A 14888-nucleotide genomic window follows, 5' to 3' on the forward strand; every position below is an offset into this window, starting at 1 on the left:
ACATAAAAAGACAGCGCAAAGCACTCTACACACAGTTTTACCAGCCTTTATTTGGGCCACATCATGAACCGTACATTTGTTATTAGTAATTGTCGAACAAATAAGATAGTCATGGAGATCACACCAAAGGTGTATTCTACCTGGTGCTCATTTCAAATAACGACAAAATTTTCATTGACATAGCGTAATGATGACGATGTGTCGGAACTGCATGAAAACTCCGCAAGGCATGACAGTTAAAGCGCCAGCTTTTGTAAACAAAAACAAAACAAACAAGCAAAACAACAACACCGGCTCGCGCTAAACGCCTACGACATGTAAAGGTACGCAACTGGCTTAAGACAATTGCGTATCTCTGTTCCAAACACAACATTGGATCAAGTCAGTTACGTTGAGGAACAGGCAAGTGAATACGTTGTAGACTAGTTCATGCCTGAGGCTGGCAGATCCTCGAATGTTTATATACTGCTGTGGTGTGGTGTAAGGGCAGATGGTTTGCTAACATGCGCCGTCGCAGGTGTCCCACCTGCTTTATATACCAATAATTAGTGGTGATGATCCATGAACATGCAACAAAGCAGTCGTACGATCGGCTCGCAGTCGGTCATGCGGGTGGCGGCTGTCGCCGACGAGCAGCCGGTCCAAGGTGGTGGCCGCTAGTGGAGGGCACCGCTGGGCTGAGACAACGACTATCTAAAGTGCCTTAGTTTTTACACGAGAAACTCGATTTTATAGCTTTTGTCACCTTGTTTTTAGCGGGGCGTCCCTGGGAGCTTTCAATTGGTTCTGCCTAGAATGCTGCGACAAAAATCGTCTCTTTTATGTAAGCCAGCGAAATCCAGGCTTGCAAAAAACTTTCCTTGCAAATACCTTTCCAGTGGCCCAAAATACCTCCCCGCTCATTGAATTTTGCCTTCCCAGTGGAAACAATGCTGAGATAGATGAGTAGGAAATATAAGGAAACTAGACATTCTTGTTCGACGAAAGATAAGAATGAGTCGAGAAGGCAACATTGTGCACTAGCCAAAAACAGCTGATGGTATATATATATATATATATATATATATATATATATATATATATATATATATATAAAGCAAAGCGACAGGACATTCACTTAGGCCCCAAAACGTGTTATGGTGGATTCAGAGCGAACAACATCTTCCATCTCCCCCTGGGCTTTCCTCTCAGGAGACATCCTTAAGCATGCGCGCATCCAGAGCCTTGGCAGGGGGAGGGGCACATTGCTGACGAAGGGTCCATGATAATAAAAAGACCCCCAAAAGGCAAAAATTACCGCATATGGCCAATATGTTAATGAGGAGATATTTTTCTTTGATATTTTTTCATTTTAGCTTTCTATAATGAAATAGGAGCCAGAAGCTACCGCGAGATCAATTCTGGCTGACTTTTATTGTCAATAAACTAAATAAATGTTGTGTTAAGCGACCACATCAAACAAATTACCGGCGTTTTTCAACATGTCACATTGGTCCAATGGACTATTTCTGAACTGAACTCAAAAGCTTTGTCAGAATCTCTATCTGGGCTGTATTAAGAACCCTGAGAATGTAGACCGAAGTGGTTCAACAAGTTGCTTTAACACGGCTGAGCGATTGTTGTCTGGAAATGTTCAGCATTGGCTCAGAATTGATTAGTGGGACCAATTATGTAACATAGTTTTGAGCATGCGCGCTCGCAAATATGAGCAACAAAACCCTGATGTCATGCGTTGCAGTCTCCATAGACAGTGCAGCGTTGATTCCGCAGACGACATTAAGTCGTGCCCAACGGATGGCCGAAAATGATGACGAATATAAAATAGGTACTGTTCAACGTTTCAGGCACTAAATCGTATAGTTTGAAGGTATTCTGTAGCGGTGGACCATGCCCCGGGACCGTGTGTCAACATGTAAGGCGAGTGGGGCGATGACTCATGTCTGAGTGAGGAGAACAATCACGGCTCGGGGCGGTGCGTCACGGTGGCGCCGGCCAGTCGCTCGCAGATCGTGTTGCGGGTATGAGCCTTGGAAGGAGTATAAAAGGTGCTGCTCGGACGCGTAGGGTGGGCCTCTCCCTGTCGGCGTCGTGTGCGGCAGTTCATCGCTGCGTGTGAGGCAGTCCGACCGATAATTCTTGTCATCATCGAATACATATTCCAGGCGTATGCTTCACCTGTGCGATTTTTATATTGAAAATGAGAACGGACTGGCCTTTACAGCATCGCGAGGTAGTGTTAGAGTCTGGTGGTGGAATTGGGAGAGAAAAGGTAGATTCTCTTCTTTTCGTGTTGCTGTAACTGTTAATTTGTCCAGAGAAAAAACATTTAAGTTGCAAAAAAGATGCGCCCAGTCCCATCTTTGAAAGGCTTGAATTAGTTTTGAAAGACATTCGGAGCCCTCATTTTGCGACCGTCGTTCTCGCGTGCACGGCGCCCGTCATGAGCGGGGGTGTTACTCGCAGAGGTCAACGCCGTTCCGTTTTAAGGAAACTGCAACCCGGGCCGTCACTGTCCTTGCTACAAAGATTGCGGACGCGTGGGCTGAAAGCTTTTGATTTAATTTGTTTAACTCGTCGATTCTGCAAGGAGAATAAACGCTTTCAGATAAGCATGGGATGGCCTTGTTCCTTTTTGAACTCATTTCGACCTACTTAATTCAACACTAATGAGACTTCTGATTTCTTTCTGAGAAGGGGGTCACCTTGAATAGAGCACTAGGACATTATTGTTTCCGGTCAAGGGCTGAAGGGCCATTCCGTCCCGCCACGGGACGTCTCCTGAGACACTGGGCGGAATGCCGCCCTGGAGACACTGGGCGGAATGCCCTGCCCGATCCGGAGACCCTTAGTGAGATACATTCTATCACATCAATCCCCTTCCTGACGCGGAAGGCCTTCTGGCCTGCGCGGAACGCAGTAGACCCCGGATCGACACAGGAACCCTCACTGACGGAACAACATCCCTGATCGTCCCAGATGGTCAAATAATTGACATGTCGGCTTCAGTTCGGCTTAACGGACCCACGCTAGAAATGGGTTGGAGAGCTCACCGGTCGGCACTGGGGGCCCTGACTAGCACATAACCACTTTGATTGCCTCGATGTGAACAATAATCATTATATTTCGTGTTTCAATTAATTGTCAGAGGGCCCTGACCGACACAAGAGGCCGTCTGTCATTCGAGGTCTCGTCCTCGTCCCTGTTGCACAAACAGATCTTCCCGTGGCCGACTCGAGGTCTCTTGTTGACACGGAATATCCTGTTGGGTACTGTGGGGCCCTGAACGATACAGAGCCTCGCATTGTTGCAGGGGCCCCGACAAATGTAAATTACGGGCCTGGCCTTGTCTCTCATTAGGAAATGGACCCCCCAGGGCTCAGAACGACACGGAGCAGTCTGTTCAGTGTTTATGACCTCTGGCCGAAATAGAGGAACGCTTTATCTTTGTCCTCAGTCCTTGTTAGATGTCCTCTAACCGTTAGTCCAATCGGGCCCTTGGTCTGGGCCCAAGGGAACCTCCATCAAACGAAGCTCGTGACCGACTTAAGGTCGCTAGCCGACATTTGACCACCTGTTATACACTGTGGGCCCCTGACCAACACAGGGCTCCAACCACTGTTTGTGGGATCCAGACCAATGAAAATCGTGGCCCCCAGCCTTGCCTCTGGTTGGGGAATGGACCACCAGGATTCAGATGGACAGGGAGCCAAGTGTTCGGTGTTCGTCTTCTCTGGCCGATTTAGACACCCGTATTGTCTCAGTTGGTCCTCAAGCAGTGCAAGAGGATCCCGGACTGATATTTCAGGTCACGACACCGCGTGCTGTGATTCTATATGTGACCCACAGATCTTCAGGCCCTTACGCCCTCCAACCAAGCCTTCGATTATCGGTTCCGTTGAGCCGCCCGGGCCCCTCTTCAAGCCTCATCAAACACTGGGTCGATTCGGGGCCCCTTGTGGACACAGAACGCTCTGCTAGGCGCTGCGGGCCCCTGGCGGATACAGGGACACCTACCAGTTACTGTCACCGGCCCCGGCTTTGTAGCTGATGGGGAAGTGAGCCCTCAGGCCCATAACGATACGGAGCTGACCGTGCGGTACTGGTGGTACCCGACCGACATACAAGCCCACATCGACCCAGGGGTCCTCGATCGGCCCCAAGGGCTCTTTGACTGCCATTTGAGGGCCCGTCTCGCAGTCCGGGGCCACTGAATAAGACTTCGACCAGCCCTTTGCGCCCATAGAGACTTCAATTGAGCCCTTTATCGTTTGACTTGGTGGGCCTTCCAGGCTCTTCGGGCCTCCTCAAACACTGCCTCTGGCCGAATCCAGGCCCCTTGCCAACACTTGGCCTTCGTCAGCAGTTGTGGGCCCCCCAGGCATTGTCCCCCCATGGTAAATGGGCCGTCAGGCTCATTCTGCCACGTAGCCGCGGAGCACGTTTTCACGTTTTCAGGCAGGGATCCAGGTGCTGAGCGCGGCAGCGGAGCTTTCCAGGAGGACAGGTGAGAAATACACATTTGCCTTCATCCGGCTTGTCTTCGCGGTGTTTGCGCGCCTCTTCGAGACCCCCCCCCCCCCCCGGAGACTTGATGCTGGATCCATCCTTGCACGTCATCCATAGTCACAAGCTGTCAGGGTCAACATGTCCCAGGTGCGACGGGGCACCCCAGAGTGCGGTCCCGTCCGCCAACGCAGCGCGGTCCCGTCTGCCCACGGCACCCCAGAGCCCCGCCAACGCAGCGCGGTCCCTTCTGCCCACGACACCCCAGAGCCCCGCCAACGCAGCGCGCGGTCCCGTCTGCCAACGCAGCGCGGTCCCTTCTGCCCACGGCACCCCAGAGCCCCGCCAACGCAGCGCGCGGTCCCGTCTGCCAACGCAGCGCGGTCCCTTCTGCCCACGGCACCCCAGAGCTCCGCCAACGCAGCGCGGTCCCGTCCGCCCACGGCACCCCAGAGCTCCGCCAACGCAGCGCGGTCCCGTCTGCCCAAGGCACCCCAGAGCTCCGCCAACGCAGCGCGGTCCCGTCCGCCCACGGCACCCCAGAGCTCCGCCAACGCAGCGCGGTCCCGTCCGCCCACGGCACCCCAGAGCTCCGCCAACGCAGCGCGGTCCCGTCTGCCCAAGGCACCCCAGAGCTCCGCCAACGCAGCGCGGTCCCGTCCGCCCACGGCGCTGCGAGGCGCACAGAATTGGTAACGGCCGATTTCCGCGTTCGAAGAACAAGTGACAGCGACCAAACCGGATCCCATTCAAACTCGATTTTTGGAAAGTGAGTTGAATTTCAATCACCATGAAGACCGCTGCACCTGGAACGCAGCTAAGCCAAGGCCGCCAAGTCATACGAGCCACACCGACAGCAGTTTCACGCCCGGTCTTCCCAGCAGAGCGACACTCTTTCCTCTCTCTCTCCGCGTGCGGTGCGCAGTCAGCGGAGCTCCTCCCGCTCTCCCCCCGCACGGCCGCCCGCGCCCGCGACGCGGCGCAGTGGCGTCGCTGGTTGAGGCCGCCGCCGGCAGGTGGCAGGCGCGGCGGGCGGGTGCCCGCGGCGAACGGTCAGCTGCTGGGCGCGGCTGGCGGCGCGGCGACGGGCAGCTGTGGTGCGGAGCCGCGTGAGAGGCGCAGCTGCCGACCGTCGCGCTCCAGTCCGGCTGGGGTGGTGCGGAGGGGTGAGCTGCCGCCCGAGGTCCTGTCCTCACCCGTCGCCGCATGGACGTCGTATAGCACGGATCGAAACAGAAGGTGAGACGTTCGCCGCGCCGGCGTATCTGCCGTTATCTTGTTTACAGTTTGAGCTGTGCTTACCGTTGAAGATGGCTCGGTGCAAGGAAAAACTTCCGTGAACGTGTCACGTGACTGTGTTGACTGCGGATCAAAGTCGCTTTCAAGACCCCGAGGCAATACGAAGCCCCGGGTTTGACAGCACGAGAAGAACGTGATGCTCACTGGTTTCCGCACCAGACCAGTAACGCCCTCGTCACTAAATCACCGATCCGGCCCGTTAACCTACTTCGTCTGGTCCGTCCGTTTGACCTTGGACCCGGCCGCGCCGCCGCCGACTGTAGACCGGTGGCCGATTTCCGCGCCGGCGGCGGTCAGTTCGAGAAGCGCGCGCTGCCGCTGTCCGAGGAGAAGCGCGCGCTGCCGCTGTCCGTCCCGCTTGCCGCGGCACGCTCGGACCCACCGTCCGCCTCACCGTGCCGTGCCGTGCCGTGCCGTGGATGCGGCGCCGACCGCCACGTCATGCCGTTGGTCCGTCGGGGAGCCGAGGGCGCGCCGTCGGTGCAGTGGGAGCCAGGCGCCGCGGTGCCGCCGGCGGGGGCTCGTGCTCCCCGCAGGTGCGGAGGCCCCGGAGAGCGCGCCGCTGCATAACCGGCGTCCGTTCGCCAAGGACACCGCGCGGCCCGTGCGCGCGGCTGGGCCCCACGCGGGGCGGCTGGGCCTCGAACGTGCTGGGCGGTCGATGCTCGTGAACTGGTGTGGAGAGGAACAGCGTAGCATACAGGATTTCGTGGAAGGGGAGCGGAAGAGGGGGCGGGGGGAAAGAAGGAGCGACGTGGTCTTCGAAGTTTCGCACTTGCCTAGACCACTGGTGTTGGCGCAGTGAAACTGCGCAGTGAAATAGGTGTACGGTTATTGCCGTTGAAGCTATGATATTTTATTGTTACATGTTTCGGGAGAAAACGGCCATGCTCTCTGTTCCCCAAGTATTCCAAGTACTTAGTATGTCGTGTCTTGTCTGGTTTTTGCTCCAGCAGGCGTTCATCAGGAGTGGAAATTTAGAGCTGCGTCCCATTTTAGAGTATTACCGTACAAAAAAGGTGTATGTGGAGTCTCTCGCTGAAAATGGCTCACTAAACATCTGCAGTCATTAGGATAAAGCCAATGGATCCTTGATCGACCATGCTTTGGAGGAACACGTAACTCAGAAGAAATATTAAAGGCTATTAATTGACAGATAAGGCTATAACTTCGCGGTCAGAATTGTTGCCGGCAAATGCAAACGAGATCACATCACGGAATCCCGAAAACGGCTAAATTATCCCAATTTCGACGAGACTGTCGCCCACCGCGACTGCATATGTTTGCATCGCGCCATGTCCGTGCCTGATGGGCCACGGGCTATCAGTAATCTGATCAGGCGCCGATCTGAAGTATCTCAGCGGCACACCAGAGCCACCGATGACGAAACTGTACTGTATAAGGGCGCTGTAAAGCACCCTCGCTTAAAGTGCGTGAAGTTAAAGTGCGAGTGCGTGAAAAGGGCGTTTCCCTATCTAGCCGTGGCGGCGTGGAATCGCCTCCCTGCTGCCACGCGCCAGTGCAAACGCTTAAATGAGTTAAAGGGCAAAGCAATGTCTTACATCAGAGAACTTACCTAAATTGACCAACTGGCCATGACGTGCAGGTGCTGATTGTGTCGCTAGTCGCTCATGCTTTATAACATCGTATGTGTGTCGCTGGCGTCGCGTCCCATTTGCATGTGGTGCGTATTCTGCGTTTATCTATGTGACATGTACTGTCGCGGCGTTAGAATAGCCACTCGCTGGATTTCGCCACGGTTCGCAGTAATAATAATAATAATAATAATAATAACAATAATAAATAATAATGATGACAATAACAACAATAATAATGATGATGGTAATACAAATAATACTAATAAATAGTTCATAAGTGGTGATTTAGTGTTGGGTACAGGTGGTGCATCGCTCTGGGCATGTCCTGTTGCTTACCACTTACAGTTAAGGATCCGGATGCGCAGGATTTGTATCGATTCGAATCGCGGAGGATCTCGAATGCTAAAAGCGGCGATTTGAACCCGGAAAATCAGGAGTGGAGTTCCAAAAACTGCACGGAAATTTGAATGCCCTTACTGAAGTGCTCGGGTAATTGTACCAAATGTTATCCAGGTTTACACTTTGGTCGGATAAACGAAATGCAACACGTTCGTGTCGGTTCTGCATCGGAATGAATCGTTCGTCCTGCTGTTCAATGCTCTGAATTTGCTGGGGATTGAAATGGATATATTTGAATATATTCAAATCCGAATCCGATGCCACTAATCCCAGCTTTTATTCCCAAAATGCATCGAATCCCCAACGCTATACCAGCCCACTACAGTTGGAACGGGAACAAAAACAAACATTGTAAAAAGTCAGGATTGTATATGGTTATACCGGTCGTCGAACACCGCGTGATATTGTGATATGACACCTGCGAGGACCCCATCCAATCACATGGTAGACGATGTACTGCCCCGGCATTGTCCTTACTCCTTATCCCGCCCATCACGCGCCCAGTGGCGGGGTATCACTACAGCTCTCAAGAGCAAAGCACGGCCAGTGATGGCTCGTGTCCAGTATTGTGTGGGTGGAGGATGTGGCATTTTGCACACTGAAAAGCGAGGAACTCGCACCCGTCGGTTTTTTGTCGTCTGATATCGAGAACGGCGTGAGGAGGCGTAAATAGCAGCCGAGTTCTGCTCATCCCTTAGGCATTCGTCATTGCCGCGACTTGAAGCGATGAATGAAAGCAGCACATACACACTCTGATGTAGTGAGATGATGGTGCCTTATCGGGAGATATTCAATGAAATCATCACATTTCAGTTGATAAAAGTGGGGAATGCATGATTCGACAGAGAGCAAGAAGAGTGCACCTGCTATTCCTTTCGAACAAAGAGTGTAAGGAATTGCAAAACTTTGCTGCAAGATTAGAACGTGGCGTTCCAGCGCGCGGCCGACCGGGACCGCGGCGCGCGGCATCCATGGACCGATCGGTGCCTTTCCCGCATCTGGGTGTCATCATCGCTTGTGGTGCATGTTAGGAGCATACATCGACCCACATACAACCAAGCTAATTGTTCGCAAGCTCGGTGACCAGATCACCTTAGCTATCAATAGCAATATGACCACAAACTGATGATATGATCTCCCCCTGTTTGTTTTACAATCCGGTTACCTCACTTCAAAACCCCACATGAGGGCGAAACGTTGCCTCTTAAATGGAGCATGCCTCCTTTTTGTACTTTTCACTCCTAGTTGGACAGACGTGTTGAATCCAGTCGGAAACACTAGTTTTCTTGAAATCGTCCTGAATTGCTCGGAATTTTGATTTTGAATAGCTGCTTCGAGGGAAGAAATGATATCGGCCTCACCACTCACCGCTTTGAAAGTGATGCTTCTTATTTGTTCTGCTCTTTTCGATATGCGTGCTGCGTAATGTTCGCAATACACTAATTATCAAAAATGGTTGTGCATGAATTTATATGAGAGTTTAAAGAACAACAATTAGGGAAATATATGCAAATATGAGGTCAATATCAGGCTAGTTCAAGGAAACGTCGTACGATGGAGTTATCCCCCAAGGCATCCTGCACAATGTCTGTTTTCGAAAATTACTTTGGATTTGGAATACTTGAATGCTCACATCGTTACAAGGCCGTGCCTACACGGCAGGTTTATGCCACCAGCATGTCACGTCGTCCAGCGACGCTCAGGTTTAAGCTGTCACAGTGCACCTCTTGCTAAATGACTTACGAAAGCGGGCACAAACGTCGCCCGTTTGTGACAATCACAAACGTTCATTTCTCTGACGTCATTCATACTCAGAAAGGACATAGTTCATTTCGCCAATCTCACTTGATGTGTACCAAAGTCAGATAGTTGGTGTTCACAAGCCTTTTCTATTAGTAATACCGTCTGTCATGCCACCTTTGAACGAGATTGACGTGGAGCCACACAAGTCACGAAGGCTAGGATGAATATCTGACTGGATTGTCTTGTATGTGCTTGATTCCAGAAATTCCTATTCCAGAAATAAAATCTGGGGCAACAAAGAAAAAAAATTATGTGCTGTGCCAAAATATAGGCCGCGTATCATGAAACAGAAAATAAGAAGCAATATGTTGTTGGTGCTGCCGCGGCGTGTTACTATTTGACATAAACGGCCCTACGGTTTCATTAGAGCATGTTTTTGAAGTATCCATCAAAGGTGGCACTACCTCGTTTAAGGGAGTGTTCCACATTTGTGTGGGGTTTTGAACCGAAATAGCCATGTTGAAGATTGCCGCAGTTCACAGCCTTGCCCTTCTTAAGACATGAAATACTCAGTTTTCTGAGCTACATGCCCGCGAATATATTCGGGCTTTGATGTGCGGAATATTTCAAGGTCATTCAAGCATGCATGACGCCATAGCAATGCCATTCAAATCCTGTTTCGCCGTTGGCCATACAGCGTTCAAGGCCAGAAAGAACATTGTCGTCGAGCCGTTCAGATCTGGCGTCTGTCAGCACGGCTCCCAAGTATAGTGGAGTTCAACCTACTCTGAATCACTGCAAAGCAAGCTGTACAAATTTCGATCTCGAATCACATCACATTTAGTGCCACAAGGTATCAGAAGCGGTACATAATTACAAACTATTGCGGAAATAAGACTTGTAACCAAATAAGTTCAGAATAGCGCCATAGCAGAGTACGTGAGTGCAAGTAAACATCTTAAACTCAAGGATAAATACGCAAGAACGCCATGAGAACGTTCAATGACATAATCAAACAATGACGTCTTTAAGGGCATAGTTACCGAAAATCAAATTTGTGTCGCCTAAAACAGTGTTTTCCACTTAAAAGCATGCCAGTATATATATATATATATATATATATATATATATATATATATATATATATATAGCCCTGGGCTATTAGCGTCATTCGTCTTCGCTGATGCACAAATGGTTATCTGGGGTAATGAATAGCCGAACGCAAATATCTTTGGACAAAACATATTCGGATTACGGACCCCAAATACTGCGTGAGTAAATGTGGCTCGGAACAGATTTTGATTTGCTTTCCATCTATTCTGTTCTTCTGTTGCTCTGGTGCTGTTCCGGTGGCTCATTTACTTGGGAGTGTCTGGCTTCCGATTCACCCACCCGTGGCTAGATGGGTTTGAGTCGCTTTAGGGTGTAGGGGCTCGCTATTTGCCCCTACCTGGGATGAAATGCAGCTGCTTGCAGCGGCCGCGCTAAAGGTCGGGTGATGTCAGGGGGTAGGGCAGACCGTGCGAAACATCACGGCACGCTGAGCTTCCGCCGCTAAACTCGGCCTTTTGAACCGGAATTTCACGATCGGGTGTTGGAACCGGGTCTCATGCAGTAGGCACTCCGTAGCGTGGGTGCACATCTCAGAAGTCGATTCAGTCAAGAGATACGGACTAAATTCGTAAAAAGAAATACCAATCCCGTTGCAGGCGCAAGTTATTGCTTACACACTGGGGAATAGCGCTCCCCTCCCTTCCCTCCCCTCCCCCGCTTCCACCCCCACCTCTACATCCACATCCACGTCCACGTCCACGTCGACGTTCACGTCCAGCTGCACCTGCACCTGCACCTGCACCTGCACCGCCACCGCCACCGCCACCGCCACCGCCACCGCCACCGCCAACCCCAACCCACGTATGGTCTGCCGCAACACGCGTGGCTATCTGACCACTTCAACCAGCCACAGTACCTTCGAACCCACAGGCAATCTCGGGCGACGCCTCCGTAAACAAACAGGATGACTAAACCCACGCCAAGGCGTACAGGATGATTAAGCCCACGCCAAGGCGTACAACGAAAACAATCGCTTATACCGTGCCCGATCGTACTCTCACCCGCCCCCGTAGACGCCAGGCCTCTCGCCGCCGCGTTTGCTAGCTCCCCGGTAAGAGTCGGCAGGTCGGCAGGGAGCGCGGCGCTCCGCACCTCGCGGGCTGCTTGTTCTCACGCGGCCACCACTCGCCGCCGCCGCCGCCGCCGAGCCGCGCGCCCTCCCGACCCCGCGCGCCGCCGGTCGCCGCCGCCGCGCCGCGCTCATCGCCGGCCGCGGACCGGGGTCGCGTCGAGCGAGCCAGACGGTGAGCCGAACGGGGCGATAACCCGGCGGGGCGGGGCGGGGGCGAGGCGGCGCGGCGGCCGCCGTCGCGGCCGACCCGGCGACCGATCTGGGCCAGCGTCGATCTAACGGAAGGAGCCGAGTCACGCTGACGGGCGGAGGTCGACTCTCTCGCTGTGGGTGCGCTCGGCGGGCTGCCGTCGCGTCCCGGGAAGCTGCGATCTCATTCCGCGTGCTCTCTAAATAAACCGAGTCGTGGCTTTGTTGCTTTATGCCTCGAGTTTTCTGTGCGGCTTCCAATTGAGTGTACACATGTCTACTGTGACGAGGCCGTAGGCGGACTACAAGGACCGCTTTCACAAATGGCGGCGCTCCGGCTGGTTTAGATACCCGCAATCTATAGAACAATAGCGTCCACACTCGGCGCTGTCAGGCGGAGGCTCTACGACGGGTTGTGCCTTAAGCAACCGGAGACATGTGAGCCAATCCATGCTGATCAGCTAACGGTATTGGAACGAGAAAGGATGTGGGCTTTTCAGTTGCCACGAGTTTTACGGATGCGGTGAATATTGGAAAAACCTATCATAGCTATGGAAGGCAATGTTCGGCGTAGAGATGGTCTTTTCAGAGCAGAATATCGAACAAGTCTGGTCGGACAAATGGAGCCAACATTGTAGAGAAAGATTAACAACATATTTCCCAAACCAATTCACGATGCACCTTAACATGTTGGCTGCTTCCATGTTGCATGCTAATCTGCGTTACCCCTATGCAAATGTCGTCGACTTCTAACATAACTCGTTAGCATTTTTAAACACCATTGGTCTTTGTATAGAATGCATGTCAACGTGACTGGTCCCAGAGAGGTCCAGGATGTCGTTTACAGATGGTTGAATTTTTTCTGGTTTGAGGTCCGTTTGTTTAAATGTGTTGCTACAAAGCTGCGGCTCATGTGACCCTTTTGTTCGCTGACATTGGTGCCGCCTTTGCCAGACGCTAGTCATGAGCGAGTTTCGAGCCAAGGACATCGGCCTGCGCGTCCAAAAGAAGCTAGCTAGCAAAATCAGCAACAAGACGGTGGCCAGGACGCTGCTGGACGACGCCACCAGCCAGATCCTCGACAACCTCTTTAAGCTCTGCAAAGGCGTGGTAAGTCTAACCGGCTGGGGCTGTCTGACTGACTGGCAGGGAACCTGCCTTATGGTCTAGAGTAAACAATAGCAGCGCCTGTTGTGTCGCCGTGAAATGCGTGGTCACTGAGCACCTTGTTTACATTTCGGAACGTGTGTGTATCGATGACGAAGCGGTGTGGTTTGTCGCGACAGGTGTCGGGCGCGGGCTGGCGGGTCTGTCAGGGTTTGGCTGCCAGGCGTGGTTAACGGTGATGCGGCGCTGATGGTGTTCCCCGCAGACCGGTAACAAAAAGGAATCCGAGAAGGTCATCAAGAACCTGATCAAAGTGGTCGTCAAAGTGGGAATCCTGAACAAGAATGATCAGTTCGACCATGACGAGATGGTGCTGGCGGCCAAGTTCCAGCGCAAGTTCCAGATGACCTCCATGACCATCATCAGCTTCTACCAGATCGACTTCAGCTACGATCGCAGCTTCATCACACAGAGCCTGCTGGACATGAAGGCCATGCTCACCAAGCTGGTGGAACGACACCTGACCGATAAGACGCTCTCGCGTATCGAGCACGTGTTCACGTTCTTCCGCGAGCCACGGTTTCTGGACGCAGTGTTTGCCCGGAACTCGGAGCACCGTGATTTGCTTGGCAAAATCACTAAGGACCTGAACACGATCTTGGAGGCCTCCGAAGATGACGCCAGTTAGGGCGCACGCGTCAAACGTTGGCTGTGACACTGCTATCCGTCGTATGATAATCGTGTGTATAAACATTCTGTCCGGCCGAAGGCCAGTGGTTACGACACATGCAACTGGAAATCGTTGCAAAAACGCGAGCCATTCGCGCCGCACACGGTTATGTTCGTCGTGTGCCTTAAGATATTTACTGAGGTGTCATATCGGGTGGGTTTTCACTCCTGTTGTGCCTGATTAAGTAAATAAACGCTGCTAGCGATAACAGGGGACAAACCATCGACCAACGTCACTAGGGAACCGAAGTTCTGAGGGCCAACAAGTACGAGTACAATGCTGCGATAGTGGACGATGGTTTTATTCAGCGGATGACAATGTATGAGATGATCTGTCGATGCATGGGTCATGGTGTTCGCCCTATCTGTATGGCATGTGTAACTGGGCCTTCACAAGTCCGCAAATGTTCAGGGGGGTTAGTTAAGCGGCATACAGCGGTTGGGACCACCAGAAACGCTTTATAAGTTCATGTTATTAGAACGAGCAGAAAACCTTCATTTTGAAAACATATTGCCGCTTTTGCGCTCTCTGTCTCCGTCCGTAACGTCACGAACAAACATGCCACGGTGAAAGCGCCCTTTGTGGCACGGTACCTGCCCCCCACCAGGCTCGCGCGCAAGCCAAAATATTTGAGAATGATGTAGTCGTAAGAAGCAAAGTTATGGAAGAAGCAGGAGGACAAAAGAGTAGGAAAAAACCTCACCTTCCCACGAATTCAGATAGGGAGGGATTTTTCCTTTGGTTCCAGTCCTGGGAATATCGCGGAGTGCAGGGTGTATGAAATGAACACAATCAAATTAAGTTTGGTACAAACACTGGTGCGCGCAGACGGGCACAACCAATAATGTTTATATAATGTTTATATTTCACGAACACGGCGCCAGCCGTCGTTACGATACACTTTTGGTTAAAATTGGATTGTGTTCGTGTCAAAATGCGAGACAACGCGTCGGGAAGTGGAATGGCGTTGCCTTCTTCCGGCGTAGCTGATTATGTTTTGTTTGGTTTTGCATTGGTGCGTCACTGCTCTGCTCACTGCTCACTGCTCGTATTCCTTTCTTTCCTTCTTTCCTGTTCCTTTCCCTGAGTCCGCTTCCCTGGTCATGATAAGCGTTGACAATGTTCCATACTTGAA

The 14888-nt window shown here is 52.0% G+C and overlaps 1 protein-coding gene across 1 annotated transcript; it reads left to right on the forward strand.

Moving 5' to 3' along the window:
* Nucleotides 1-5582: 5582 nt before the first annotated feature.
* Nucleotides 5583-13961, forward strand: LOC119103363 (tumor necrosis factor alpha-induced protein 8-like protein). Its single transcript, XM_037226875.1, has 3 exons — nucleotides 5583-5742; nucleotides 12871-13026; nucleotides 13289-13961. Exons 2-3 carry the CDS (start codon nucleotides 12880-12882, stop codon nucleotides 13709-13711), a joined length of 570 nt encoding a protein of 189 aa, XP_037082770.1. The 5' UTR covers nucleotides 5583-5742; nucleotides 12871-12879; the 3' UTR covers nucleotides 13712-13961.
* Nucleotides 13962-14888: the final 927 nt, after the last annotated feature.

Source organism: Pollicipes pollicipes, unplaced genomic scaffold (genome assembly GCF_011947565.3).
Source record: "Pollicipes pollicipes isolate AB1234 unplaced genomic scaffold, Ppol_2.1 Scaffold_5724;HRSCAF=6776_pilon_pilon_pilon, whole genome shotgun sequence".
In the NCBI taxonomy this organism is placed as follows: Eukaryota; Metazoa; Arthropoda; class Thecostraca; order Pollicipedomorpha; family Pollicipedidae; genus Pollicipes; species Pollicipes pollicipes.